At 45.2% G+C, this 27,957-nt stretch overlaps 2 protein-coding genes across 3 annotated transcripts in view; one reads left to right on the top strand and one right to left on the bottom strand.

Moving 5' to 3' along the window:
* Nucleotides 1-26,666, top strand: ankfy1 (ankyrin repeat and FYVE domain containing 1). Its single transcript, XM_069184575.1, has 25 exons — nt 1-232; nt 5,161-5,353; nt 5,580-5,698; nt 6,242-6,377; nt 7,200-7,323; nt 7,744-7,893; nt 8,683-8,848; nt 9,572-9,776; nt 10,413-10,481; nt 11,006-11,208; nt 11,763-11,860; nt 12,506-12,713; nt 13,489-13,587; nt 14,227-14,380; nt 14,962-15,130; nt 15,426-15,544; nt 16,854-17,010; nt 17,858-18,058; nt 18,242-18,418; nt 18,945-19,092; nt 19,580-19,670; nt 20,184-20,308; nt 20,918-21,064; nt 22,198-22,288; nt 22,742-26,666. The coding sequence occupies exons 1-25, from the start codon at nt 223-225 to the stop codon at nt 22,872-22,874; spliced, it is 3,492 nt and encodes a 1,163-aa protein (XP_069040676.1). The 5' UTR covers nt 1-222; the 3' UTR covers nt 22,875-26,666.
* Nucleotides 26,413-27,957, bottom strand: part of cyb5d2 (cytochrome b5 domain containing 2) — a 6,386-nt gene continuing 4,841 nt past the window's right edge. For both annotated transcript variants that reach the window (XM_006640978.3, XM_015367717.2), the window contains exon 5: nt 26,413-27,926. The gene's annotated coding sequence lies outside the window, so the exon portion shown is untranslated. The remainder of the gene's footprint in view (nt 27,927-27,957) is intronic.

The following is a 27,957-nucleotide window of genomic DNA, read 5'->3' on the forward strand; positions in this document are numbered from 1 at the left end:
TTGCAGGGCACACGGTATTAAACCCCCACCCCCCTCCCGAGGAGAGACGGGGCTGAGGTCCGGTGGCTGAGACACTGTCCCCATCCTGCCGCTGCAGGCCGCTATGCCGCCCGCAGGCGCACAGCTCTCCGGCCCCGGACCGCCCTGTCTGTTCAAACTTTCTCCTCCCGGCTCTGCCCCGCTCCTCCTCTCGCGATAGAAAGCGAGCAGCCCGGACCCAACATGGCTGAAGGTACAGTGCGTCTCGTAAGATCCGTGCACCGCCTCTGTTTACCGAGCTCGCTGGCTGTGAATTACCTGCCCCGGGGTCGCTCCGGGAGCGGAGTGGGCACCCCACGTCGCCGTGCGTTCGGGTTTTAGGAAGCGTTGGCCGTCGTCTCTTTGCGCTAGAAGTCGTTGTCTGCGGCTCTTGTTTTTTTCCCGTGCAGCGGGGCTGGGTGGTGTACTTGCTGGATCGTCGCGGTTGCATCGACGAAGCATGAATGAAACGCGAAACGTAGTATTTTCTTTTCCTCGGCGAGGCTTTGTGAGAATAAGACTGGTTCCCCCCCACCCCACCACACCCCTTTCTTTCTGGTTCATAGACCTTAGGTTCGGCCATGTCCCAAGTTTAAGACCTCGAAACAATGAGAAACCGACCTTGAGTCTGGTGTCTTCATTCGCTTTTACAATGGGATGCTTTCTGGGGTGGCTGGGTTGATAAATGTGGACAATGTGGCTTCGATATACTGGAGGTCGATTACAAAACTTCAAGACGCCCCCCACCTGTTAAAACAGTATGTGTTACTCGGGGTGTTTTAACAGAGGTGATAAACGGAATATAGTTTATAAGCACTATGGTGTTAAGGGCACTTTCGTCAAACCGCATATTACTCTTTCTTTGAAGACACTGGTCTTCGAGGGCAAAACATTAGGCATTTCATATCAAGGGCATATCGTTTTATTAAAAACAAAAATCCTGGAAGGCAAAAGTTAAGCCCTGATTTTAATGGCTGACAGAAGAGAACGGATCTTGCTTTGCCGTCTGTTAAAACACCCCGGTTTCTCCCTTCAAGGGAAGACCTGGATTTTTACATGTGTGCGGACACCATTTACTATTCCGTTCATTATTTTCCAGATCGGGGCTTAGAAAATGCGTCTTGGCCTCGCGTTACCGGTGTCAAGTTCCGATCTGTAACAACTGCGGGTGTGACGTTATTTATTTTTCTAGCACTGTAGCTGATACAGAGTTGTAAATATCAGCCTGGGCTGCTCTTAATTACTGCAACAGGAGTGCTGCGCATTTGCAGCAAATGTGCTGCCTGAAGTAGAAAAGCAGTAAAGCAACTGTTCTTTTAAATTAAAAATGTTTTTTTTAAAAAAAAAACCCTGCCTCTGCACTATGGGATATGCTGTTGCCTCTGTCTGATATCATTTCTGTGGTCCTTTTGGAGAACCACTTCCTGACAGGAAAGACCCTTGCCTTGAGAGTGACTCGTCCACCATCAATCAGGTTAGCACTTGCAAACTGAAGACTGAAGCAGGCTGCAGAGTTAGCTGATGGTATTGTTCTGCTACTGTGAAAGAGAAACTGGTGAGGTAGCTTAGCTTCGGAGAGGTCACGAGTTTCTGTGCTGTAGTTTCTCTTGTGCTATTTATGAAAGGCCCTGGTACAGTTATGGGAATATGATGTTTTAGTGATCTGAAGCAGAGTGTGCATTTCAAGAAGTTTTCTGCTCTACAGTGGGATGGCCTTACCAATTGGCCTGCAAAGGTGCCCAGCTGGCCTCATAATTCCAGAGCTTGCTGGGATGTGGTAGGGTGGCAGTAGTTTGTGAGCTATTGGGATGGATGCCTGACAAGTACAGAAAACCCTTCCCCAGCACGGGTCTGTCCATCATGGCTTTGATTACGCATGACGAAACCAATGGGAACCCAAATCTGTCAAATGTCAAAAATGCAAATGCAAAAGAATGGAACCACGCCCAGTTATAAGCAGTCCATCAAAAGTATCATTTATGACACGTATAGGTAGTAAAGAATCTATATCCCTTTATTTCGAGCATAAAGGCAGGAACGTCTAGACTCTTCCCTCAAGCTGTCAGACTACTGAACTCCACCCCCACCACTGGCTCACACTGATGTCTTTTTTCTCCAAGATGTATTTTATTTTAAATTGTTGTTGTTGCTGCCACCGCTGTTCTGTGTTTTTGTTTTTGGTGTTTGCTTGATGTTTTTGTATAGACGCATACATGCAAATAAGCATTTTTTATTGCACTTGTGCATATGACAATAAACCATAATTATAGCTAGAAGTATATCTACAGCGCTGCTGCCCCAGCAAGCACCATCCTCTCCCAGTCCTGTGTACTCGGGTGCCACGGGGAATTCAGTGAAGTTGCAGATGCTCTTTTTGACCGTTTTTGCACTTTTCTTTGGTCCATTCTCAAGGCAGCTGAAAGCAGCTGTGTGGAGAAGAATACGTGTGTATGGTTATGACAGCAGACAAAAGCAAAGATTCTGGTTATTTTGCAGGGAGGCATGTGTGTCCTCAGCTTTCACCGTTCAAAGGAAAGATTTTAGAATTTTACCTGTTCAGGACTGTTTGTGTTTGAATTGAACTATATGTATTTCCATTCCATTGTTCTACTGTATATTCCTATTATTATCATCACTCATTTGTTTGTAATATTATAGGAATAAAGGCAAAGGTTAACAACAAGGCAATATTCACATGTCCCTTTTAATAACATGAGGTGTTCAGTTTCTCCAGTGAGGCTTTTCTTATCATGTCACTATAAAGGAATGCAACTCCCTTGTTGGACAAGAGTAAATTTTATTTTCAGAGGGCGTTTTGAATACTAATTCCATTTTAGAGATGCCTTTTCTCTTCTGCCCTGTTTGAGAATGTCCTAGAATCATATGGCCTAGTGGCAACTCTAGTTCATGCTGTGCTTAATTATGTGAATGTCTTCTTTCAGATCTCTGTTAAACAAAAGGCGGTCTTCTTTCTTTGTGCTTGTTGTGTTGTGATCCTCAGTTGTCATTGCTGACATCTGGCTGCCTTTGAGCTTCGCTGCATCACAGAGCCTCGCAGAAAGTATCTTATGTAGCTGTCTGATGTTTGCACTCCGTTCTGGAATGGGGTGTCCTGTTTTTTTTGGTGATGCATCTCAGAATTTTCTTCACGTTATGCGTAAAGAACAGTGGTTTGATTAACAGCCTTAGGATGCCTAATATGCTACTGTTGCAGTTTGTGGAGGCACTACTGGTCTGGGCTGTATTACAATAGCCTGAACAAGAAAAGAACTTAAAACAGGGTGGAAGGGTAATGTCCAGTAAGCCAGTTCGCACTGCCGTCTCAAAAAGTTGAAGTATTTATTTAGAGTGTGGCTTGGGATGCCTGTCTGTGTGCCGTTTGCATGTTCTCCCTTAGTGTGAGCTTTTGCCAGGTGCTGTAGTTGCCTGCCTTTGTAGGACAGGCTTGATTGGCTATTCTAAATAGTTCTCGTCATAGGGTTTCAACAATGAGGGATTTGTTCCCAGTACAACTAGTGCTGCCTGTGGGATTAGAGAAAGAAGACCATAACAGACAGAACGACCCTTTGTCATTTGTGGTTTATTTGGTGTTCAAATGCTGCCTTATTGTGACCCAGATCATTCCATTTCAGGTTAAAAGACTGAGAGTATTGTGGAATGTCAGTATCTGCTGGGTTCTGCAACTTCTGCTTTTTCATAAAAGAGACATTTCGGCTTTCAAATTGTGCAATCATACGCTAGGATCTGAAAAGTGTGGATGTCTGGGTTCATGCCTTGTTGTTGGCCAGTGCAGGTTTTGTCTGTGCCATTGGAGCTTTTCGGTGTACTTGTGGTTGTGCTGGCTGAGCAGGGAGCCCAGTTTCCAGTTCCCTCCTGATGTGAGCGTACAGCCTGTGGAAATCTGCAGAGAGTATGTAGCGCTGCCTTGGGAAACTGCCAGTTCAGCATTGTGAGGAAACTGAAACTTAAGACAGACTTGAGAAGGAGAAATGGGAAAAATCAGTTTCAGCCTTGTCTAGCTTTGCCCTGACACTTATGGTACCTTTTTTTTGGTCTCCCTAAAACTCCTAGTGGTGGTTGATCTCTGTTGGATCACTCCTTTTGTCAAAGAATGTTCTAAACCCTGTGCTGTCAGATTCCTTTCCTGTAGAACAACAGGAAATGTCAAACTCTGCTGGCTGATTTGTCAGATGTCATATCCTGAAGTGAAAGTTCACTGTTTTGTGGATAGAGAAAATAAATCCTGTCTTTTTTTCTTTTCTATTTCTCATTATATTCTAGATTAACGATACATATATGTATGTAGGGGTCATTTGTTAAATTGACACAGAGCTTTATGAAGTGATAGCTGAATTGGAAACTAGAATAAGGAGGATATTAATTTGGAGTTAAAAAACAAGGATGTGGGGAAACCAAGGAAGGAAACAGAATATCGAATCATAAGACCCAGATACAGCATGCACTGTTCACACACAGAGTCTCTTAACTCCACTACTGCCCAGGGCAAAGAGACTCATGAACGAGGAGGTTCCAAATAAAGATGAGTCAGTTACACTAATTAATAGTTCAGGAAACATTTACACACCAGGCATTAAGACCATTTGTGGAAGCAACTACAAAGAATAGCTAAGAAGTAGACTGGAAAATGATAACAGGGCAAATAACATTATACACAGCTGGCAGGCAGGAGCTATGCTGCAGTTACTTGAGGTGGTAGGTGGCTTCCTGTAGCTGGTGTTCTCTACATTGGTGTTCAGATAGCTATTTGTTTTCACACCTAGGTCCTGGTCTGAAATCAGCATATTACAGTATCTTATTTAATGACTTGTAAACAACTGTTTAAACCGAACTGAATCATCTAATTACTCGGACAAGAGTGTGTTACAGTGGTAAGCATTGCTGACTCACCATGCTGGGGCCCTGTGCTCAGGTCCTGAGATACTATCTGTGTGGAGTTTGTATGTTCTTCCTGTGTTCGCATGGGTTTGCTCCAGGAGCTCTGGTTTCCTTCCCACAGTCCCACGACATACTGGTAGGTTAATTGGCTTCTGGAAAAACTGGCCCTGGTGTGAGTGTGAGGGGAGAATTGCTCAGCCGAGAGTGGGTGTCTCACTGGTGCTTTTTGCCCCTGCCGTGCTTCAGAGGAGGTGGCCAAGCTGCAGAAGCACCTGGCCCTGCTGCGGCAGGAGTACGTGAAGATGCAGCAGAGGCTGGCCGAGTCGGAGAAGCGGTGCGCCGTGCTGGCGGCCCAGGCCAACCAGGAGAGCGCCAGCGCCACCTTCATCGGCCGCCTGCTGGCCATCGTGGCCGAGCTGTACCAGCAGGAGCAGTACAGGTAGGGGGAAGGAGGGCCACACCGCAGAGTTGCTTCCTGGGTCTCGGTGTGTCATTACAATAACAAAAAAACAGTATCTGTTCGCATGCAATGAAAGGGCTGTTTTGTGTTGCTCACGAATATTGAAGCCACTGGTACAGGAACTGAAACCTTTGACCTTTCCCTTCTGGAGTGATGTGGGTCTTACTCCTGTGTTCTGTTTTGTTTTGTTTCTGTTCGCTTTCAGTGATCTCAAAGTCAGGGTTGGCGAGAAGGAATACAGAGCACACAAGTTTGTACTGGCCGCCCGGAGCGAAACCTGGAGTCTGGCCAACCTGGCCACCACTACAGAACTGGACTTGTCTGGTGAGTCAGTGTCTTTCAAGTCTACAGAGCAGGCTAGGGACCAGTGAGCATCACGGAGCAAGCCGTACCCTGTAATTACACTCATGAGCTGTTCAGACACCAATGCCTTAGGAGAGTCATGTTGGAAATCTTTGAAACCTTTAAATTCAACCTGTCATCCTGTAAAGCGCTTTGAGAAGCCACCTTTAAAGGCGCTATATAAAATCAAGTTTATTATTATTATATTATTATTACACTTCGTAGCTTTTTTGAGCCTCGCATTTCTCCTGCTGTGCAGTTGAAGGCGTTCATGTTTGGAAAATATGATTTTGATTCCCCCATTCTCATTATGTACATTATAAACTGTCCCAGAGTGACAAGTCTTCATTTTTTTAAACACTCTGCCCTACAGTTCACTGAATCGCATCCCTGTGCTTTAACATGTTTAGAAATGTTTCTGTGCCAGACTCAGAAACTTTTTTAAATCATTATTCACTAAATGTATTGCTCTCCCTCCACTCCCCGGCTTCTGCCGTCCTCCTCCCTGCTTCTGTGTGGCACCAGATGCCAAGCCGGAGGTTGCCATGGCAATGCTGCGCTGGGCCTACACAGACGAGCTGGAGCTGAAGGAGGATGATGTCTTCCTGACGGATCTCATGAAGCTGGCCAATCGCTTCCAGCTGCAGCTCCTGCGCGAAAGGTGGCCTGTGAGGAAGTCGTGGTGGTGCTCTCCTTTCACTTTGCTTGGTCATGCTGTGTGGCAGCCCAACACCCTGAGATAAATCCCACCTCACCTCTGTACCAGCTGGCAGCTCCAGACTGATTCCCAGCTAATATCTCTACCTTGGCATAACAGGGAGCCAGGCTGACAAGGCTGTGTCCTAAGACATGATCTAAGAATGTAATAAAGTTTAAGGTCAAAAAGAGGCCATTCGGCTCACCCAAACATCTATCTACCTTCTACCCACGTCCTCCAATTCTGAGGCACGGGGGAGCCAGAGCCTGTTCTGGAAAGCATAGGCCATCGCATGGCAGACACAAGCACTCGCACCCGGGCCAGTTTTTCCAGGAGCCAATTAACCTTCCAGTTGTCTTTGGACTGTGGGAGGAAACTGGGGCACCCAGAGAAAACACGTGATCACAGTTAGAACATACAACTAGCCCCTTTTTTGCTAGTAGCTCATTAATCCGATAGTCCCATCTGTTTCTTGAGAGAAACCAGGGTATCATCTTTAATGGTATGGCTGGGTTGCTTGTTCCAGACTCCCCAATCCTTCACCCACATTTAATTGCAGTGTTCTCATTGCAAGGTAAGGTCAGTACGCTTAATTTAAAGAAACCCTTCAGTTTTGGTCTTTACAGAAGGAAATTTCACTGGCCCTTTGTATCATTTGTATGATATCATACTTCGAAAGAAAGTATCTTGTGAGTCATCAGGATGAAGATAACTTCTTTATCCCAGGATCAGACATTTTGGTATCTGTTCTCACGCAGTCTGTAATGTAGCAATTCTTCTTGGCAGGTGTGAGAAAGGGATAATGTCTTCGGTCAATGTGAGGAACTGTATTCGGTTTTATCAAACAGCGGAGGAGCTCAGTGCCAGCACGCTAATGAACTACTGCGCGGAGATCATCGCCAGTCACTGGGTAAAGCACATTCTGACTTTATTCTGTGCATGTGGGAACCTCCAGCATTCTACTCCAAAAGCATGTAATGTCGACCGTAGGAACATTATACAGTGGAGTGTTTTGGAAGATGTCTCGAAATGATCCACAGCTAGAATCATGTGTAAAATATGTAAAGTTGGTTCACATAAAGAGAGATTTGGACCTCAGATGGTATTAAAATCAGAAGTGCCTGGAGCTCTTGAGGACTGCTGCTGTGAAGAACCTCTGTTAAGTCTCTACATCAGCTGAACTACAGCTATCCAAGGGAACTTGGCATTCTGCTGTAGGGCTTTGTGGAGGAGAGAGACGTTTCGGGCTGGTTGCTCATTCTGCGTGCACTGCTTGTGTGTTGCATGTCTTCTGGGGCTCTTGTGTAACTTCACTGTTGGTCGCTCACAGGATGACCTGAGGAAGGAGGATTTCAGCACCATGAGCGCTCAGCTGCTATACAAGATGATTAAATCCAAAACCGAGTACCCCTTGCACAAAGCCATTAAAGTGGAACGGGAGGACGTGGTCTTCCTCTACCTCATAGAGATGGATTCCCAGGTATTGTCTTGAGGGTGTGTCCAAGACGGTAACAGGTCTGATGCAATCATGTGACTGTAAGTGCTATAGGACCAGACAAGGAATATCCTATTCACAGTGTTACCCTGGTGTCCTGGCCTTTACAAATCATGGCCTCCTAATAATCCCATCTATGAACTGACTTCATTGCTCTGCTCTCCTCCCTGCTGACAGCTGATGTATGGTGAGCATACTGACATATGTTTGCGTAAGCTACCTCCTACCTGGATTTTCCTGTTTTACGTTCTAGAATTTTTTTTACTGTTCAAAGTTCTTTTTTAGGAAGTTCAGTTATGTTCAAGTAAGTTGTGCCATTTCTGCTTATGGTGGGTTTTAATAAGCAGAGCAGCTTGGTGTGTAATGATTACCCAAAATTACTACACTCTGCTGTTGACCTTCAGTCGGTGACTGACGTCTGAGTCTTAGCTGTAGCCGTCACTGTATTGTACTGAAGTTAGATGTAGATCGAGGATCCCATGAGGGTGTGAAAGTGAATGTGATGAGACGGCAACCTTCCGTCGTCAAATATCATTATTCTGTTCTATACCAGCACGCCACCAAACCATGGACAGACCTGTGAGCTGTGTGAGGGAGGAATGTGATAGGAAGCAGCCCGTTTGGGTTCATGCAGAAAAGCATTTTAGTAACCATGCAATAACATAGTAATTCCCTGGGTATCACTTCAGAGGAGAGCGTGGTGCTCAGGGATACCCCAACAGGTTCCAGGCTGGCCCACCTGCTAGTTAGGATGGTTTCCTCCTTCTCTCTCAGTTGCCTGGCAAATTGAATGAACTGGACAACAATGGAGACCTGGCTCTGGACCTGGCTCTGTCTCGGAGGCTGGAGAGCATCGCCACCACCCTGGTCAACAACAAGGCCGATGTGGACATGGTGGATCAGAGCGGCTGGAGCCTCCTTCACAAGGCCATCCAGAGAGGTGGGACAGGGGTCTCAGGCGCAGATAGGTGCTGCCTGTGAGACTGGGACTCCCCCCTTGACTTCGCCAGCGGCACCGGCAGCACATTTCTGCCTTGTGTTCCTGCGTTGATTTCCGCCGCCCTCCGCCTGTCATGTAACAGAGCACCATACAGACAAGACGGTCAGAATCCCACGGGATTTTAAAACTTAATGTTAGCGGTTAATAATTGATTTGAAACATTCTAGGCTTCTGCTGAGAAGGGAAATGCAGCAGTTTTGAGTTTAAAAAAATGTCGGAAGGGCAGCCTGTCATGAAACAATCTGCTATGCTTGCAGATATATAGAGAGCTCACTAAAAATGCCTCCAGTGAGTCCCATAAAGAGAACAAAGCCGTGGACTTTTCTCTCTTGAAAACCAGGCTTGCAGATTTGTCTGGGGCTTGCTATTCCTGGTATTTATTGCCGCCAGTGCAGATCCTCGTCTTTTTTCATTGCGTTGTTTTCATCCAGTTTCAGGGATTTCTGCAAGACAATTTGATCTTCCTTTACCTTGCTGTAGAATTCATCTGGATACAAAAGGAAACAGTGGTTTTGGCTTCATGTCTTGTGTAGCTGGTGCAGCAGCAAAAAAGAAATGTCACAAAGGCTCGACTATTTTTTTTTCTCTTCCAATTTAAATTGCGTGCATCCAGCGTGATTGACTCAAGACTCGTCTAAGCTGTGTTTCTCCGGCTGGTTTCAGGGGATGAATTCGCTTCCACCTTCCTCATCCGTCACTCTGCCCAGGTCAGCGCTGCTACGGTGGGGGCCGTCGAGACCCCGCTCCACCTGGTGTGCTCCTTCAGCCCAAAGAAACACTGCGGGGAGGTGATGGCAGGGATGGCGCGCATCGCAGAAGCCCTGCTGAAGGCTGGTGCCAACCCCAACATGCAGAACAGCAAAGGCAGGCAAGTAGTGAAAAACTGCCACAAAAGCTCCATCAGTCTTTTTGCAAGTTACTTTAATTAGCTTTGTGCCTGTTAAGCATAATATTTAAAGGGACCCATCCATCTTCTAACCTCTTCATCCAGTTCAGGGTCACGGGGGAGATGGAGCCTATCCTGGCAGGGAACAACAGGCAGAAAGCAGGGTACACCCTGGACAGGACGCCAGTCCATCACAGGGCAGACAGGGACACTGACTCTCGCACCTAATTTTCCCAGATACCAGTTAACCCACAGTATGGCTTTCGACTGTGGGAGGAAACCGAACACCTGGACAAGTCATGTGTGAACATGGGGAGAGCATACAAACCCCATGCAGATAGCACCCTAGGGGATGAAACCAGGGTCCCAGTGCTGTGAGGCAGCAAGCAGGGCTAGCCACTTTTCCGCCTTGCCACCATTTGTTTATTAAAAATTCCAATGCACAAATGATTAATGATTGAGAAGAGGAAGTAAATCTTAAACCTCACTTGGAAGTGTGAGTAGTCACCTGTGTAGTTGATTCTCTTGCAGGCACAGTGGCTGGATCATCACAAGGCTGGATTAGTGGTGAAAGATTGTATTGTCTGCTCTAAAGTGCTGCGTGTGCTTTTTCCCCAGAACCCCTTTGCATGAAGCTGTTGTGTCTGGAAATGAACCTGTTTTCAACCAGCTCCTGCAGTGCAAACAGTGAGTACAGAAGAAAGCATCCGTTGCTTCCCATTATATCATGGCCCTGTGTTTTTAACAATGTAGACTTGATGACTCGCTCAGTGACATTTCTGGTATTCTGATTTTTTTAAAATCCTTCCTGTACAACCCAATCATTTTCAAGGCAGCTGTCACACCTCGGCCTTTTGACAGTTTCTGGCTAGCTCCGTCTTTCATAGTGCTTAAAGAATCTCAATCTGCAGTTTAATTACTGATGCTCTTATCCAATTTGCCTTGTATTTGCATCCATTTATACTATTGGGTCTCACCTGGGATCAGAACCTATAGCTTCCTGTTGTGGGTCCAGAACTCTATCCAGTGCTGTGAACAGATTAGGGCTGTTATACAGATAGCCTTTCTAAACGAACAGTTTAGGTAATAAAGTGTGGGCAGAGCTTCGTTCTAAAGGGCGTTGTGGGTTAAAGCTTGCTTGCGGGACACGGTGGGGATTTTATGCGTCTCCAGGTGGAGAGCGTGATGCAGGTGTGGCTTTTGCTCTGCAGGCTGGATCTGGAGCTGAAGGACCACGAGGGCAGCACGGCTCTGTGGCTGGCCCTGCAGTACATCACCGTCTCCTCGGACCAGTCCGTCAACCCCTTCGAAGACAGCGCCCCCGTGGTCAACGGCACCTCCTTCGACGAGAACAGCTTCGCCGCTCGCCTCATCCAGCGCGGCAGCGACCCGAATGCGCCGGACTCTGCTGCAGGTACTGACCAGACGGCCTGTCCGTCTGGCGGAGCCCGAAATGTGGGCTGTGGGGGGTGTGAGCTTTGAATTAGTCTGTTTTGTTTTTGCTTTGCGTACTCTTGATTTGTACGGGGAATTGTGGGTGTTCTGCCATGTTGTCAAAGCCGATAACCTGGCTTTCAAGAAAGAGCTGCTAACAGCGAAATTAGCTTGAAAGGCGACACTAGTTTGTATTTGTTTCTTATGTTCTAAATTGGGCTTAGTTCAGTTTTTTGGTAAGTTTAAATTTTGGGGGCAGTGTTTATTTTGGGTTACTCATTATGTCCTGTTTGTTTTCCGGAATTGTCCACTCTTTTAGTGAAAGGTAAATTACTTTGAATCACTAATAGACCCTAAGAGACAAGCCCACATTTCCTGAAAGAACTAAATGGAATGAGACGCCTGGTGTGATCTTTTGTTGGAAAGGGCTTGTGTCACGTGTCGGCCCATGTGTGAGCCTTTGTTCCGCTGCCGGTTCCGAGAGTCCTGTAGCTTCAGGGATTGTCAGTGAAACTACTGACTGCTTCTCCTCAGGGAACTGTCTTCTGCAGAGAGCCGCTGGAGCTGGCAATGAAGCTGCGGCCCTCTTCCTCGCCACGCATGGGGCAAAGGTCAACCACACCAACAAATGGGTATGTGTATGAGCTGCTGGCTGCAGTTCTCACGGACCTGTCTCCGATTCCGAGTGGGGAGACAAGAGCCACTGCACATTCAAGGATCTGGATTACAGGAGTGGAACTTCACAAATTAAGTAGCCTGGTTAGAGGCACACTATTGCCATTGATCGGAACTGTTGTACCTCTCTGGTAAACCTCTCAAAAAAACTAGAGGTCCAAATGTAGATTTTACAGCTTTTCTTGTTTAATTGTGACTGAACAGAGAATAGGTATGTGACGGAATGCACTTGAATTAAAGCAAGCTAAGACAAGAAAGGCAAATATTTAGTAAAGAAAGTAAGAAGCTTTAATGATGGGAACAGAGTGCTCAGACTTTAAATATTATTGATCTCAGTGATACTAGCATGGGATCACCATAAATATACATAAAGACTAGCGTGTGGAGACTGTTTTATTGCTTTCATTGCCCCTCGTTTATTTTAACTAGGAGCGCACTTAGTATTAAGAAGTAAAATAACCTCTTTGAACGCAATTTCTTATTGTAATGGAAAATGAGTATGAAAGGAAAGGCAAATATTTACAGGAAAATGTAAGAAGCTTTAACGATGGGAACAGAGTTGGTGTGTTAGCCTGATCGTGCTCTCCGTGCCTGTCTCTCAGGGTGAGACGCCCCTTCACACCGCCTGTCGGAACGGCCTGGCCAACCTGACGGCAGAGCTGCTGCAGCAGGGAGCCAACCCCAACCTGCAGACCGAGAGAGCGCTGCCAGAGGGGCCGCAGGGCCAGGGGGTGTCCCTGCAGAGCCCCCTGCACATGGCCATAGCCTACAACCACCCTGACGTGGTGACCGTCATCCTAGAGCAGAAAGGTCAGAGCTGGAGCCCTCTAACGAAAACCTTCCCCAAAGAATATATCTTCACATTTTTCCTGCGTCAGGAACAAAACCTGTTCTCCACAACTTCAGTGTAGACATTTGTTTAACTTTAATGAACAAGGAATTCCTTACTTGTAATTATAATGGAGAAGTGTGAATAAATAGCCTTTGTTCATCGGATCTGATCTGTCAGCAGATTATTTTGTGGATGTTTGACATACAAGAAATTAGAATCTTTTCTAAAACCACTTGCACACACAGTCTGGAATGGTCGTACGACGTTGATCTGTCAGTTTTGGAATCTGAACCATTACAGTTTGATCCAAATTGACATGCAATAAAATGATAAGGATAAATGACAGGGGCGACTCCCTGTTTCTCTGGAGGAGCTAATTCATTTTATAGCTGAACGAAAAGAATTTTATAATAAACTGGGTGATGTCTACAAGTACAGTGAAGATAGAAAATATATGGCAACCTATTGATGTGTCCTGGACTGTTAATAAAAATAATAATCATTGTGCTGAAAATTGAAATAAGCTCAGGTAAGTGTTCATTGTCCAATTTGAGCTTCTGTATCAGTCTGTGATAATCCTCAGCATTTTCTACTTATTAAATATTGAATGTTTTTCAAAACGCAAATAATTGGGATGACTGGAGGCCTAGTGTTCCCGTGATGTAGATATTGAACGTGCAGTAGTTTTCAGTATAGCTTTGTATAAATGTATCTTTGACATTTTCTAATGTCCAGTGTTTTGTATTTTAACAGCCAATGCACTTCATGCCACCAATAACCTACAGATCATCCCAGACTTCAGCCTGAAGGATTCCATGGGTCAGACTGTCCTGGGCCTTGCTCTGTGGACAGGTAGGCCTGGCATTGCTCTGTGTAAAACTGACTCCCGCTTCACTCTGCAAGGATGCCCATCACAGTAATCTGTCGCTTATCAGGAATTTAAGACATTTTTATCCAAGAATGCTATGGATTTGGATATGTCTATCAACTTCAGGGGGTTAGTCAAATTCTTCAACAAAATTCTTACAATTCTACATCAACAGAGCAAGCTTAGAAAACTGCACGGTTTTCTTGATTTTTGGTGTGAAGATTGGAAAACAGTTCCATTCTAGTTTTTTTATCACCCTCTGAATCTGAGATTGCCAAGTGCGTCTTTACATCTTGGATGCTGTACCAACATGGGAGAAAGGAGGAGCTGCACACAGGCTCCTCTGAGAGCCCTCCCATTGAGACTTGCATCCTGTGACGCGTTGCAGACGGACCCAAATATATGAAGTTCCCTTCTGCCTGGAAGAGAGACATGCACCACACTGAATTTACTGCACGCATGAAGTTGCAATGGTGTGACTGACGATTCCCAATTCTACCTTGAAAGCACTCGGCCAGTCACTACATCTGGATCATAGAGCTTCAGCTGTGCTTAGAGTAGGCTTCTTCATCAGTTGAAGAGCTTTTTTAGTTAAGCGTGTGTTGTTTTTGTCTCGCTCTAAGGCATGCACACGATAGCTGCCCAGCTGCTAGGCTCTGGAGCCGCTATCAATGACACCATGTCAAACGGACAGACTCTGCTGCACATGGCCATCCAGAGGCAGGACAGCAAGAGCGCCCTCTTTCTCCTGGAGCACCAGGCGGACATCAATGTCAGGTATGGAGAGCGTGAGAGAGAGGGGTGCGCCCACTGTTTTTGCTCACACTCTTGCACATCAGCCAGACATATGCCACCAGGGAATTCTCTGCAAAATCAGTTAAATATTTGATGGCAAATGAAAATATCTGAAAGGGCAACTTGGAGTATATTAGTTATGTTTATAACTTTGATTCTGTGGACTGTTCAATCTATGTGGAGTTGCACAGGGAGCAATATGTTCATTGGTGCATTAGTGCTGTGTTGATATTTATTCATATATGGAAAAAATAGAAAATGAATTCTTGTGACATGCCAAATTCAAGTATGTTATTTACAGGAAGTGAAGCTCTTTGATTTATAGTTCTTGTTTCTAATCTGTAATATTTTAAGGCAGAATAAATAGAGTGATAGTACTGGTTTTCATTTTTGAGTCTCTTCATATGAAGTCATCCAAAACAGCAGTCTGGATTGAAATCCTAGGGTGTTTTTCTGTGAAGCTGTGCAAGTTGTTTTTAGCATCAGCTGGTCAGAACGTGTGGTTGTTAGTCCGGTTAGTGCAGCGCGTAGGTGATGGAGCATGATGATGTGTGTACTGCCAGGGCGCGGGATGGCGAGACTGCTCTGCAGCTGGCTATCAGGAACCAGCTCCCCCTAGTGGTGGATGCCATCTGCACAAGGGGGGCAGACATGTCTGTGATGGATGAGAAGGGGAATCCGCCACTGTGGCTGGCCTTGGAGAGCGGCTTGGAGGACATCGCCTCCACCCTGGTAAGACAGGGCACTGCACACTCATGTCCATCGTCACACAGCCCCCGAGCCTCTGAGGCTTTTCTAGCAGCTGGAAGAAGCAGCCTGCTTCTCTTTCTTAGTCCTGACATGTTGCAAGAGCAAGTTCTGTTAGTCTAGTCAAATGCTTCTGATTTACAGAAACTTCAAAGTGTGTCCGTAAATGAATGAGAATGACCCGTTTGTGACATCGGATAACAGAAGAGCAGTTTGGGGTTTTTCTGTGACGCAGGACAGTTCCACAGTGTTTCTGTCCTCTCTGTTTGCCGCTGTCCAGGTGAGGCATGGCTGTGACGCCACCTGCTGGAGCCCAGGGCCGGGCGGCTGTCAGCAGACCCTCCTGCACAGGGCTGTGGACGAGAACACCGAGGGCGTCGCCTGCTTCCTGATCCGCAGGTCAGCCCGAGACCCGCGCTGCCCCAGGCTGTGCTGGCTGAGCCTCGTGAAGTCGATTTTAATTCATCCTTCTGACCTGGCTGTGGGTCTAGTGCTGTTGTGGACAGAGATGGAATTAATCAGCCTGGGGTCTCTTAGCTCCTCATGAAACAGCCACCTCCCAGGCGACTGCAGGCTGGTGGTGAAAGTAGTGTGGGATGTGGGATTCGTACAAGAACATTGAGCTGCGCGTCACAATTGAGCATCAAAAGAAACCTGTCTGTGTGATTCTAGGAAAATTAAAGGTGTGGGTTTTGGAAAATGACTAAATATTTTAGGCATTATTTTGACTGATGGATGACTGACTGATACACTCAAGTGACTTGGACTGCTGCATAATCATTAGATCACCTCATTTTCGAGAGCTGAGTGTGCACACGTGGTTAAGTGTTTTGGGATGTCGAAATGTCAAGACCAGTGAAAAACGAGGAGAAACGCAGAAAGGAAGCAATAGGCCCCACTTACACAGGGGCAACACCTCAGGTGAATCCAGCAGTGATGGATTCAGGTCCTCTTTAGGACCTGTAGATTGTGTAGCCGCAGATGTGCAGCTGAGCTACTGAGGTTCTAGTCTCTTCGGGGTTTTTTTTAGTGAATATTGACTAAGTCACTGCTTGGCACTAGATTGATTCAGGTCCTGGGATCACACTTGGCTTTCCTTCCTAAGGATTACAACAGAGAACTGATCTGATCCAGACTGATCCTGCAGATCAGTACGTGTCCTTATGCTGCTCGTATTACAGTAGTTTGCTTGTGAGATTAGGATGGAAGAGGTTTGATGTGGATGCCCTGATCACCAGGTTTGAGCTCCGTTGTATATTTGGTTTGATGAACTGGCGTGGTGTTTCTAGTACTCAGAAACCAACTGCTTATCTAGCTGGCACGTGTTTATCCAGGTTTATTAGAGAGAAATGTGAGAAAATCTCACAACAGGTTATTTACAATCTATTGCAAATTGTGCGTCAGTGATGAACATTTATTTTATTGATATGGCATTATTCTATCTGCGATCTACACACTCCAGGCTTCATTCATTCCACGTGGTTAACTAGATTAGCCCCTGTGCGTGTTCTGGCCAGTCAAGTAGATAAGTCAAAGTGAAATCCTGAACAGTTAGTGTGGTTTTAGTTGGGCTGCCCTCCAGTGCTTAGTGGGCTGCAAGTGGGCACAGGAACAAATCGCTAAACCCTGTGTGAGCTCTTCCGCGGTTGCTCAGGCCAGATCCTGAGCTTGCCAGCCGGGCTCACTCTCGTCCTGCTGTCGCTCCCAGCGGATGTGACGTGAACAGCCCCCGCCGGCCGGGCACCAACGGCGAGGGCGAAGAGGAGGCCCGGGACGGGCAGACCCCCCTGCACCTGGCCGCGGGATGGGGCCTGGAGGACGTGGTGCAGTGCCTTCTGGAGTTCGGTGCCAACGTCAACGCGCAGGTGAGCCCGCGGCACTGGCGGACCGGGACAGGAACCAGCACGCTCTGCCCAGGGCCTGCTCTCTCCTTCTCAAGCCAGCGCGATGGCCTGTAGTCGTATTGATTGTTCTTAATGGTTCTGTAAAAGCTGGAGTGCATCAGCTAAATTAAAATGGGATGACATCCTGAGTAAAAGTGAATCCCATTGATTGCAGTTTAGTGAAAAGACAAGTAATGTGATGAGCATGGTCTTGGGCTGTTCTTTAGGGGTCTTGGATACCTGCCATGTTTTTGTAAGACCACTTAAATTTTATTAAAAAAGCAAATAATTTAACATTATTGATTAACTTGATGAGGCTGGTGCGAATTGATCATTTGATGTCCATTTTAATTGACCCATTCTGAGCAGCAAGGTTAGCACATAAAGATTAACTTGCCGTTTAACGCTCCGGACCACTTCATTGCATTTCATCATTTTAGTATTTGAGAAATTCAAACCGTCTCCAAGAGACAAGCAGCAGTAAAGCAGAAAGTCACCAGAATGGTAAAGCAGTTACCTGCTTGTTATAGGTAGGCACTTCTGCTGGGTTTCTTCTGTGATGCATACTGGCATTTTGACTTAGGTATTTCAGGTAGGCTTTATACAACTCATAAAGGACGAAAACATGAGTTCAGTACATAAGTGCTTAAGTCTTCAATAGCAGCATTCCTAAGTTTAAAAAGTTTACTCAGACCTGGGGAAAGAATAATGAAATCATGATTCATTTTCTTATGAAAAGTACTGAAGTCCTGGCCTGGGAGACAAGCAGCAGGTCTGAGGTCTTGTATTGTGACTGGCTGGGCCCCATCTGTGCTTTGCCTTGCTGTAGGATGCTGAAGGGAGGGCTCCGATCCACGTGGCCATCAGCAACCAGCACAACGTGATCATCCAGCTGCTCATCTCTCATCCAGAGATCCGGCTGAATGTGCGCGACAGGCAGGGCACCACCCCCTTCGCCTGCGCCATGACGCACAAGAACAACAAAGCCGCCGAGGCCATCCTGAAGCGCGAGCCGGGAGCAGCAGAGCAGGTCAGGTCCTGCTCAGCACTAATCTCGCCTCACCTTTCCTGTGGTGGCATTACAAAGCTCTGATTCTTATACGGGGGGGCAAGGTGGCCACCCCTTTATAAAGAGGATATGTAAACGTTCTGTGGCTCAGCAGTAGTTTTGTTGGTGTCCGTACATTCCCAGCAGCCTGCTTGTGCCCTCTAGGTGGACAACAAAGGCCGCAACTTCCTCCACGTGGCAGTGCAGAACTCGGACATCGAGAGTGTGCTCTTCCTCATCAGCGTCCAGGCCAACGTCAACTCGCGCGTGCAGGACGCTGCCAAGCTCAGCCCACTCCACCTGGCCGTGCAGGCCGGATCCGAAATCATCGTCCGCAACCTGGTAGGTAACTCCTGCTGGGCCCCTGGCAATCGCTAGGATTCTGTTCCATGCATTGTTTTCGAAAACTACTTCGCTTTCATTCTTTCTGTAGGACTCCTTTATTAGATGTTTGAACCCGTTATTTACTGACTTAGACTTGTTCGTCACTATCCCCTGTTTAAAACAGGTATGTGAATGAATGTCTACAACTCTCGGGAGTTTTATGTTTTTCTCCTGCCTTTTTATTTTTTCAAGGAGACAAACGTCAGATGTGTACTTGTTCCACATCTGAAAGGGTGAATTGTGACTCTAGAAAAGCTGTGGCAAAAGGATAGTTTTTATGTTTTTATAGTTCAACTACGTGGAATGCCATAACAGAACACCAATGCATGGTACTGTAGTGAGAGAGGGAAGAGAAGGGATATTTTATTATCCAATGATTGGTCTCACTGTGTTTGAAAGCACATTAGCTGTATGGGTCAATGCAGAAAGAACATGGAACAAAACAACGAGTATGAGTCTGATCTGTGGTCGTCTTTCTGACCAGCTTCTAGCAGGGGCCAAAGTCAATGAGCTGACCAAACACAGACAGACTGCCCTGCACCTGGCTGCCCAGCAGGACCTGCCCACCATCTGCTCTGTGCTGCTGGAGAACGGAGTGGACTTCGCTGCCGTCGATGAGAACGGCAATAATGGTGAGAAATCCGTCTGAGCTACTGACAGTATTTTATTGTATTATTGGCTCCTCTGGCCCACTTGTAGTACAGACTCCACAGGAGGGTTGGTGCCAATTGGAGAAGTGGCCCATCCCTCACTGATGTCTCTGGCCATGCCCACTGATCCCAGCCCTGGTGGCACATTGGCAGTGTTGAGATTACCCGTGCTTGAATTCACCACGCCTGGGCCGTAGAGCTGAAATTGTGCTGGGAATACCTTTACTGGTGATCCGTTATTTCTTTTTGTGATCTTACTTTTTTAAATAATGCTTCGCATCAAACCTGCTGAATTACAGATTCTTTTTTGAACTTCCTGTTGGAGTATTATTTTTTATTCATGCAGGTATACAAAATTGTCTCTGTTAAACTTGTTTGGCTTTGGGTTTTTGATGTGGGCCCCAAATTTAATAGGTCTGTTGAATTCCCTAGTGCAGACTTACCAGAATCCTCTTCCGTCCTCTTCTAGCTCTTCACCTGGCAGTGATGCAAGGGCGTCTGAACAATGTGAGAACACTGCTCACTGAGTCCAACGTTGATGCAGAGGCCTTCAATCTCAGGTGTGCTTTTTAACACTGATCCCTGTTCTCTCTGGACACAGAGTGTTCTTGAGCTTTTCTGGTGGTACAAGAGATGATGTGTTTGTGATGTATCTTTGTTCACATTATGCACGAGCCAGAATTCAGTCACCCCTCTTAAAGTTGATCAGAGCACTTTGGTTCTGAACTCATTGACAATTCTGTAACTGAAGAGCCACACTTAGCTTTCTAATCTTTAAGAAAAAAAGTAATGGATTTATCTGACTGGCAAGCTTCCTCTTTTATCCCGTCTGCCTCTTCTTTTGTTTGATTCGTGTTGTCAATACCCACAGTGATCGCGGGATATTAATAATATGCAGTGTACTCTTTATGAATTCATAAAGCCGGACCACCGCTGAAGTGAAAACAAAAGTGGAAAGGCATTAGCGGTTTCTTTGGATAGATCTGTGCAAATTCTCAGGCCTGGTTTTTAAAGGTCACGGCCCCCAGTGACTTAGGGAGTGTTCAGTGACTCTGTAAAGTGTTGTGCTGCAGGGGTCAGTCACCGATGCACATCCTGGGGCAGTATGGGAAGGAGAATGCCGCGGCCATCTTTGAGCTCTTCCTGGAGTGCATGCCCGCGTATCCACTGGACAAGCCCGATAACGAAGGCAACACTGGTAAGGAGACAGTCGGCCTCCGTCCCAGATCCTAAAAAGTCAAACACAGATTGATATCACTCGGTCCTTCATCAGGCACTTCTGAGAGTTTTGGCTTATTTCTTTTGCTGTTCCTAAATTATTTATTGAGAAAAAAATCTTAGAAGTATTGAAATAATTCAGTAGAGTTCATGTTCTTCATCCTTGAAGTTGTAGCTCTTGCCATTATTATTCCTCAAAGCACTCTATCAAAATGCATTTCAGGAAGATGGGTTTTTCTTTGGTGGCAAGAATCTCTCTGAAGAGCTGAAGTTTTATTTTTAGGAAATTAATTTGGCACTGTTTTCCACTTATTTTATACCTACTCTCATTTCAGTACGGGCCTTGCCCAAACGTGGGTGGTAGCTCGGAAGTGATTGCTAGACTTTTAGATTTGTAAACGGAGGATTGTGGGTTAGGACACTGCTGTACCTTCAGCAAAGTACTTCACAGAGAGTGCTTCAGTAAAATGCCAGACTATATACAAGGGTAACTCTACAGGTTGTCGTTGTAGCTCAGCGCTTGTTCTCCATTGACGTCTGAAAGGTTTCTTCTGTTGCTGTTTGAAGAGCCTCTCTGTGTGTATTGTAGTGCTCCTGCTGGCCTACATGAAAGGAAATGCCAACCTCTGCCGAGCCATTGTGAGAGCAGGGGCACGACTGGGGGTCAACAACAACCAAGGCATCAACATCTTTAACTACCAGGTGGCCACCAAGCAGCTGCTCTTCAGACTCCTGGGTAAGGCCATTTCAGACAGGACTGCTTGTGAGACTTAGGGGACAGGGATGAATCTCCCTCGTGTGGTAGCACAGCAGGGAGGATCTGTGCACACAAACCCTGTTTGTATAACGGGAATTGGGTAATTAACCTTCCCAGTTTGATCTGTCATGTGCCCACCTTTCTTCCTCTCACCCCTTTCAGGGAGTAACAGTGGAATGTCTTGAATAGGTCGATCCCGTTTGGCCAGACCTCTTCTGGCCTCCATCTTAGTTTACCGGCAGGCTGACACACAGCTGAGGCTGCTGCTCTCCCAATAGCCTTCCCTTGGTCTTGATGGCCTTTCAGTAGGAGCCTTTCTGCTCCATGACGTATCTGTTCTTTCTTGCCATGTGACCAGTCCTAGACACCACAGGCTGAAACCCTGAACCTTCCTCTAATAACCACTGACTTTAAAGACTGAGTTTCTGACCCGGGAATGACTGTGAGGGTTTAACCCAATCCTGAGCAGGAAACCTCCATCTACTCTGAGAACCCTTATGTGGGGGAACTGTCTTCCAGACAGGCGAAGCCAGTCCCCTCATAACCTTGTGCGAATTCTGGAAATTAATTTTTCTCCCAGTGTTTAGAGTGTCTGTACGCTGCCCTCTGGTGGCCTAACCCTGATGTGACACTCTGGATCTGGCAGCTTGTTTCAGGGGCTCTTGGTCATTAAGGAAAGCATTCTGCACTGAGGCTAATGAAACCCAGAATGGAAAACCTGCTGAGACATGCTGTCCAAATCTGATTAAAGAAACATTAGATAATGCATAGCTTTGCAAGGCCACAAACCTGCAGTTAAATAATGTTATTTCACATTACTTAAGTGATATGTGGGGTCTTGTTATTTCTGATTAATGGTGAAGTAAAATGACCTGTTTCTCTTGGTTTCATCATACTACACAGTAACTGTAGTCATTTTGTAAATGTTCATTGAAAGATTTTAGATGTTGGCGTTTCAGGTGCTCTAAGTTTTGACATCAAGGATGCATTTACACAGGAAAAACTGTTTCTCTAGGAAACAATGTCTCAGTCATTAATGCAATTTGATTAATATCATTTACAGACAGTAGTACTCTTCAGTAACTCCTTATTTCCTTTTCTCTTCTTGGTAGATATGCTGTCTAAAGAACCTCCGTGGTGTGATGGATCCAATTGCTATGAGTGTGCTGCAAAGTTCGGGGTCACCACCAGGAAGCACCACTGGTAAAGCTCATATTGATAGTAGTGTCTCCGTTATAGTTCATTGTACTGCACTGTGCAGCTCGCAGATCGCAGGCTGAAGCCATCTGAGAATCTTGGTGATCTAGCTTTAAAAACATAGATTACACTGGGAGTCAACATTGATCCTTTTCCTGTCCTTTTTTATGGAAGCAAAACCACCAAACAAAAAAAATCAAAACAATCTTCGTTCATCAGATGGTGCTGCTTTTAATAGCTGCATTTTTTTTCGTTAGTGTTCTTGAAGAAGTAGGCCTTCACCAGGCCACTGCTCGTGGTGATGGAGCTTGAGAAGCCCCCTTCTTTCCTAGATGATGAATGGTAGTACAGAAAGAAGGAGCAGCTTCTGCTGTGAAGCTAGTGTTTGATGAATGAGATCTCTGAACGGATTGATTCTCTGTCCCTGTTTTTCCTCTTTTCCTTCTCTCCTCTCCCCAGCCGTCACTGTGGCCGCCTGCTCTGTCACAAATGCTCCATGAAGGAGATCCCCATCATCAAGTTTGACCTGAACAAGCCCGTGAGGGTGTGCGACATCTGCTTTGACGTGCTGACGCTGGGCGGCGTGTCCTAGTGCCCCTCCAGAGGCACTTCCTGTATTCCGGAGCAGCTGTGCCACCCTCCTGGCACGCTGTCAGTGTTTGTTGATGGGCATTCTTCCAGTGCCCGGATAAACCCAAAACCACACTTCTGTGATATTCCAGAATCCAGTCTTTCATAAATTGTACACTTTTTAGTGGACTTTCAGATAGCATTTAATAGTCTGATGATTTGAATTAAACCTTAAGAGGCAGAAGAGTAAAAGGAACTAAGGACTTCCTGGAAGCCGGTCGGGGTCAAAGGGTAAGGGATGGGGTCCCGGAGGTTGATTCGCACCTGATTTGGACTGGCAGTTTGAGGATTGAAAAATGGCTAACAATATCTCTTCCCTGCTGTCATGGTCTGGGAAACAGCTTTGTCCTTGCATGATCTGCATATTGAAAAGAGATCAACTTGAAGGAGCTGGTTCTTGAGCCACAGAATAAATCGGTTCCCAAACCAGATAATAAAGAATGAGCATATTTGCTTTACATATTATAACCAAGTGTGCTGCTGCTGGTACAGGAGTTTTAAGAATGGACCGCTCACTTTAAGGAACATTAGAAAGTGTTTCTCCTCCGCATTTTTGTACAACTTTAAAACCGTGCATGCAGGAGTTTATGCTGTACACATTCTACTGTTTGAATCTGTGATACAGTAACTGCAGTGGAAAACTAGACACTAATTTGTTACACATGGTACACTAGCAGGACTTCATTTTGCAGTGCCTGGCTGACAAGCTTTCCACTTTCTTAGGGCATTAGTCCAAAGATCTGTACCTGCTCTCACGATTTGCTGGTATTCGTGCAACATTCAAAGACAGGAAGTTCACAAGACTGAACCCGCATCATAGCGGACCTTCCTATGGAGGCCAGTAAAGGCACATCTCTTATAGCATTTTTAGACATGCATAAAGGGTCTTTCACAGCCGATTGGTGACTGAGCTGTGATTTCTTTCCGGTAAGTATTGAAACCCTTTTAAAAAAGCAGTGCAGTTGTCAAAGTACAGGATAAGAAGGCGTCCATTCTATGCCATTCCCAAGCAGCAAACGATCAATTTTTTTAATTAAATCTGTAACCGAGAAAGCCTTTCACTTGCATCATTGGGATCCACATTTACGTTTTTTAATGTCATTTACACCATAATATGAAGAGATCTTTAAAACGAAACTAGTATATTAGCCCAGACAGCTGTCATACAGGCATGTTTTATAGTATTTTCTAGACATAACTCAGAATCTTCTAGGTGTCCACTTAAACTGTTCTTGATTTTAATTATATTTTATGAAAAAGCTCGTTCTGCATTTGCCCTAAAATGTCATTGTATCTCATCAGAAATGACCTACTCTATTTAGCTAACTCAGAAAGGTGCACTTTATCTGAAAACCATTAGACTGCGCTAAATGTTCAAGAGGAAGAGGGAGGGAGGGAGGGAGGGTGGAAGCTGATGCCTATTATTAAATTGTACAGATTAATGTAAAATATTTTTGACCACTACAGCTGTTTTGTACCTTAATGCAGTTTGTGCTTTTTTGGTCATTGTGACAAACTTTAATCTTGCTACTGTTTAACCTTTTATGCACATTGTATGTATCTGTTAGTCCAGATTATGTAGCCCTCTGCTTTCTTTAGCGTCCTTGAAGAACAAGGACATACCTTTACATAAAGGATGAAAGGGAAAAAAATGACTGGCCTTGGATTTGACTTTTTGTGAAAGAACAATGTCTAGCTGATGGGTGGTATAGTTCCAGGAATTCTAGCTCTGTGTCTAGCTAGTCTGACGTCCCTTAACATTTCAACACCACCAACCCTTGTCCATGTTTAATTCTCGCTCACTCTCTCATCAAACAAAACTTGTGCAAAACTGATGCCATTTTATTATTATTTATCGGAGACATTTTGTTTGCTTCTGCTCATTGACGAACCCTCTGTTAATTGGGAGGTTTGTAATTTGCACTTGTAGGACGATGGGCGTTTTGATTTTTCCCAGGCATGAATCTGTTCACTGCTGATTCTGTGCAACAGCAGTAGATCATGTATTATTCGGTGATCTGCTTCCAGTATGGTCTCAGGCTAAATTGGTGACATTTTCTCATTAAATACTGTAGTAAATGTAGTTTACAGTGCATTTAATCAGCTGAAGTAATGTATTGTATAGCCCGGTTTCTGAATATTGTACTTTAAACAAGCATTACACTCTTTTTAAGTAGATAATAGATAATTTTTTATAACTTTATACTGCAAACAAATTCAAATTCCTACAAAACATACAACAGAATTGTAATAAGAATGCAACAACAAGCTATTAAAATAAAAATAAAAAACTTTGGCCTCTTCTAAAGCGTGCTGGATTTAACAATGATCCACTGTGTGTAACCTTAAAATTAGTTTATGTAGATAAAGCAAGAGGCATTTCCCTTCAGAAAGCACTCCCACAGTTTCAGATAACTGCTTCTAAAAACTGGAAATCTTGTATTTGTTTAGTACAAGTGTGTTTTCAGATCTGAAATAAGATTCTTTGTAAACAATTTTGTATGAGTGTGTGATTGACTGCTAGGATGAATACTCCATGGTTAAAAATGTTTTGATTCTTTTTTTTTTACTTATGAAAGGTCTAGGGGCTGGCATCATGTAGTCGGTAAGTCTTTGGTCTTGTAACTGACAGGTTGTGGATTCGAGTCCCTGCTGCAGGCGCTGCTGTTGTACCCCTGAGGCAGGTCTTAACCCTAACTCCATTCCACCCAGCTGTACGATATTCCCTGACACGCTGGACAGTCCACCTGCGACCAAGTCCCAGCCTACCGTCAGAGGCAACCAGATTTTGGACCAAAATATCCTGAGAGTTAGGAAGGAGACGTCATGATGCCATTGATCTCAAAAGGGCCCCTGGGCTAGAGCCCCACAATAACAAACCACTGCCACATGTCATGGTGGGCATGAGGTTCTTTTCTTTGGATGCATCCCTCTTCTGATGCTAAACAGGCTGATGGTGGTGTGTGGCCCCATAGTTCGATTTTTCTCTCATCTGACCACAGCCCTCGGCTCCAATCAAAATCCCAGTGGCGTTTGGCAAACTCCAGCCATTTCAATTAGTTGTCTGTAAGGGCTTTCTTCTGGAAAGCCTCCCAGATAGACTGATGGCATGGATGTACTATCCGATCGTTGATTTGGAGGCTGAGGGACCCCAAGAGTGACCTTGGATTCTTTTCTTGCCTCACTCCCCCATCTTTTTTTTTTAAGTTCTCCCATTTTGTGAGCATAAAACATAACTCATTATCTGTGCTGTTAATTTTATACAACTTTTGTTCATCTTTATCTCAAAGGTGCCAATAATTCTTGGGCCTGCTGTTTTGTATTCTCCTTTGGAAGGCAGAAACCCTGTAAGCTTTTGCCTGTTGTGTTGCCTTAATTTTTATAAAGCTGCCTCGCCAAATTCAGAACCTGCCTGACAGGTGGAAGCTGGTCAGCTGTGGAAATAGTACATTTTTCAATTTTCCCACCCTACAGCGAACAGAAAACACGTGACCACAAGGGAGGTTACAAAAAATAAGTAAAACTTTTATTTTAAGATATGACTGCTACAAAATACAATTGAAGTGAAGCTTATGGCTGCATATTTCCTCATACCTGATCACTTTAAATCAACACAATGCTACCAGCAGCAGTGGGAGCGCTCCCGCAGCGAAAAGGAAAATGCCCGACGAACTCGGGATTGGAAGTTTTTTCAATGCTTGTACGATCAATGGAAATGTTCAAATAAATGTGCACAAGAACTAAACAAAAAAAAGCAAGTCATTTATTCCCTTATCATATTGGCTAGCTAATGTCCTCTGCTAGTTAGTTATTTATGGCTGTTTCTGGACTATATTCGTGAAAACAGTCAGTTAAAATGGTTGCCGCTTAGGACTTAATTAACTTAACATTCTTATTGCACTGTTATGGAACAAATATCTGCTTAGGTAGGCTACTCATCCCAACCTTAAACTCTGCCTGTTTAGCTGTTGTAAAACACCGACGTTTGGCTAGAGAAAGCATTAATAAAAAAGGAACAGAAATGCAAAAAAGAAAAATCGCAAACGTTAGCAGTATTATTACAATTGATAGTATTAATGGGAAATAAAACTTAAGAAGCCGGTTGATTTAGCAATTACAAAAATTAAACATGAACGAACTTTTCGTATTGCCGATTACACAACTTAGGTGTAACACAACCAAGTCTAGTATCGGTGTGTAGCTGCGTCAGCATGCGTAGGCTGCTAAGGAACAACAGGTTTATTCGTGCTGAAGAAGAGAAGAAAAAAACAACGTATCGGCCGTGGAGCCTTCTTCGGGTGACACGCGTTGTTTTCTTTCTTCTCTTTTCACCATGGAATAAACCTACTACTTGCTCCTTTTGAGCCTATAGTATCAGCAATGAAATGATTACACGGCGCTCTGACTTATCTGATCCAGCACAAACGAAACAAGCTTGTCTTTTGAAAGTTGCGGCGGCGGGAGGTTATCCCCCGTTCCCAAATAGTGTATGAGTGCACCTCTGGAGACAGACTTTCTCTTCAAGAGCCATTCCACTGAGGGCAGGTAATCCAGGATTCTTAAAAACGGGTTTTCACTCCTTTCAGAGGAAACGCAACCAAGTTTCCCCATCAGTTTCTCCACCTCTTGAGGCTTGAGGCTCCGAAGAATTACCAAGCATTCACGCTTTTCGTGATCTTTCAGCCGGGGTCTCCATTTCCCCCTCATCTCCCAACTTTCTTCGATTTTCTTCGCGATCTCCTCCTTGGTTTGGGTTGCAGACACACTGAGGCATTTCTCCAGCGCATACGCGTAGAGAGTATTCTTGCTGAGCGCTGCGCGCCTCAGGAGCTCGGCGGAATTCAAACTGTGTTTAACGACGGTGTTAATCATCATGGATCTGGTGAGCTTCTTGCAGCCTTGCCCGACTGCTTTCACCAGCTTTTCCAAATCCTTCGTCTCCAACTTTCTCAGAAGCTCCTTCCATAAATTCTCTTGAGACTCCATTATCCTATGGATGAGCGCTGTCGTAATCCTACAAAAAAAAAAACAGACCTTCGTGTGAT

Source organism: Lepisosteus oculatus, chromosome 26 (genome assembly GCF_040954835.1).
Source record: "Lepisosteus oculatus isolate fLepOcu1 chromosome 26, fLepOcu1.hap2, whole genome shotgun sequence".
NCBI classification, from domain to species: Eukaryota; Metazoa; Chordata; class Actinopteri; order Semionotiformes; family Lepisosteidae; genus Lepisosteus; species Lepisosteus oculatus.

Excerpts from the sequence above, each read along its gene's own strand:
- ankfy1 (XM_069184575.1), top strand. Across the intron at positions 5,699-6,241 it reads TACAGAACTGGACTTGTCTG|ATGCCAAGCCGGAGGTTGCC; the intron begins GTGAGTCAGTGT and ends GTGTGGCACCAG. Across the intron at positions 11,209-11,762 it reads TGCGCCGGACTCTGCTGCAG|GGAACTGTCTTCTGCAGAGA; the intron begins GTACTGACCAGA and ends GCTTCTCCTCAG.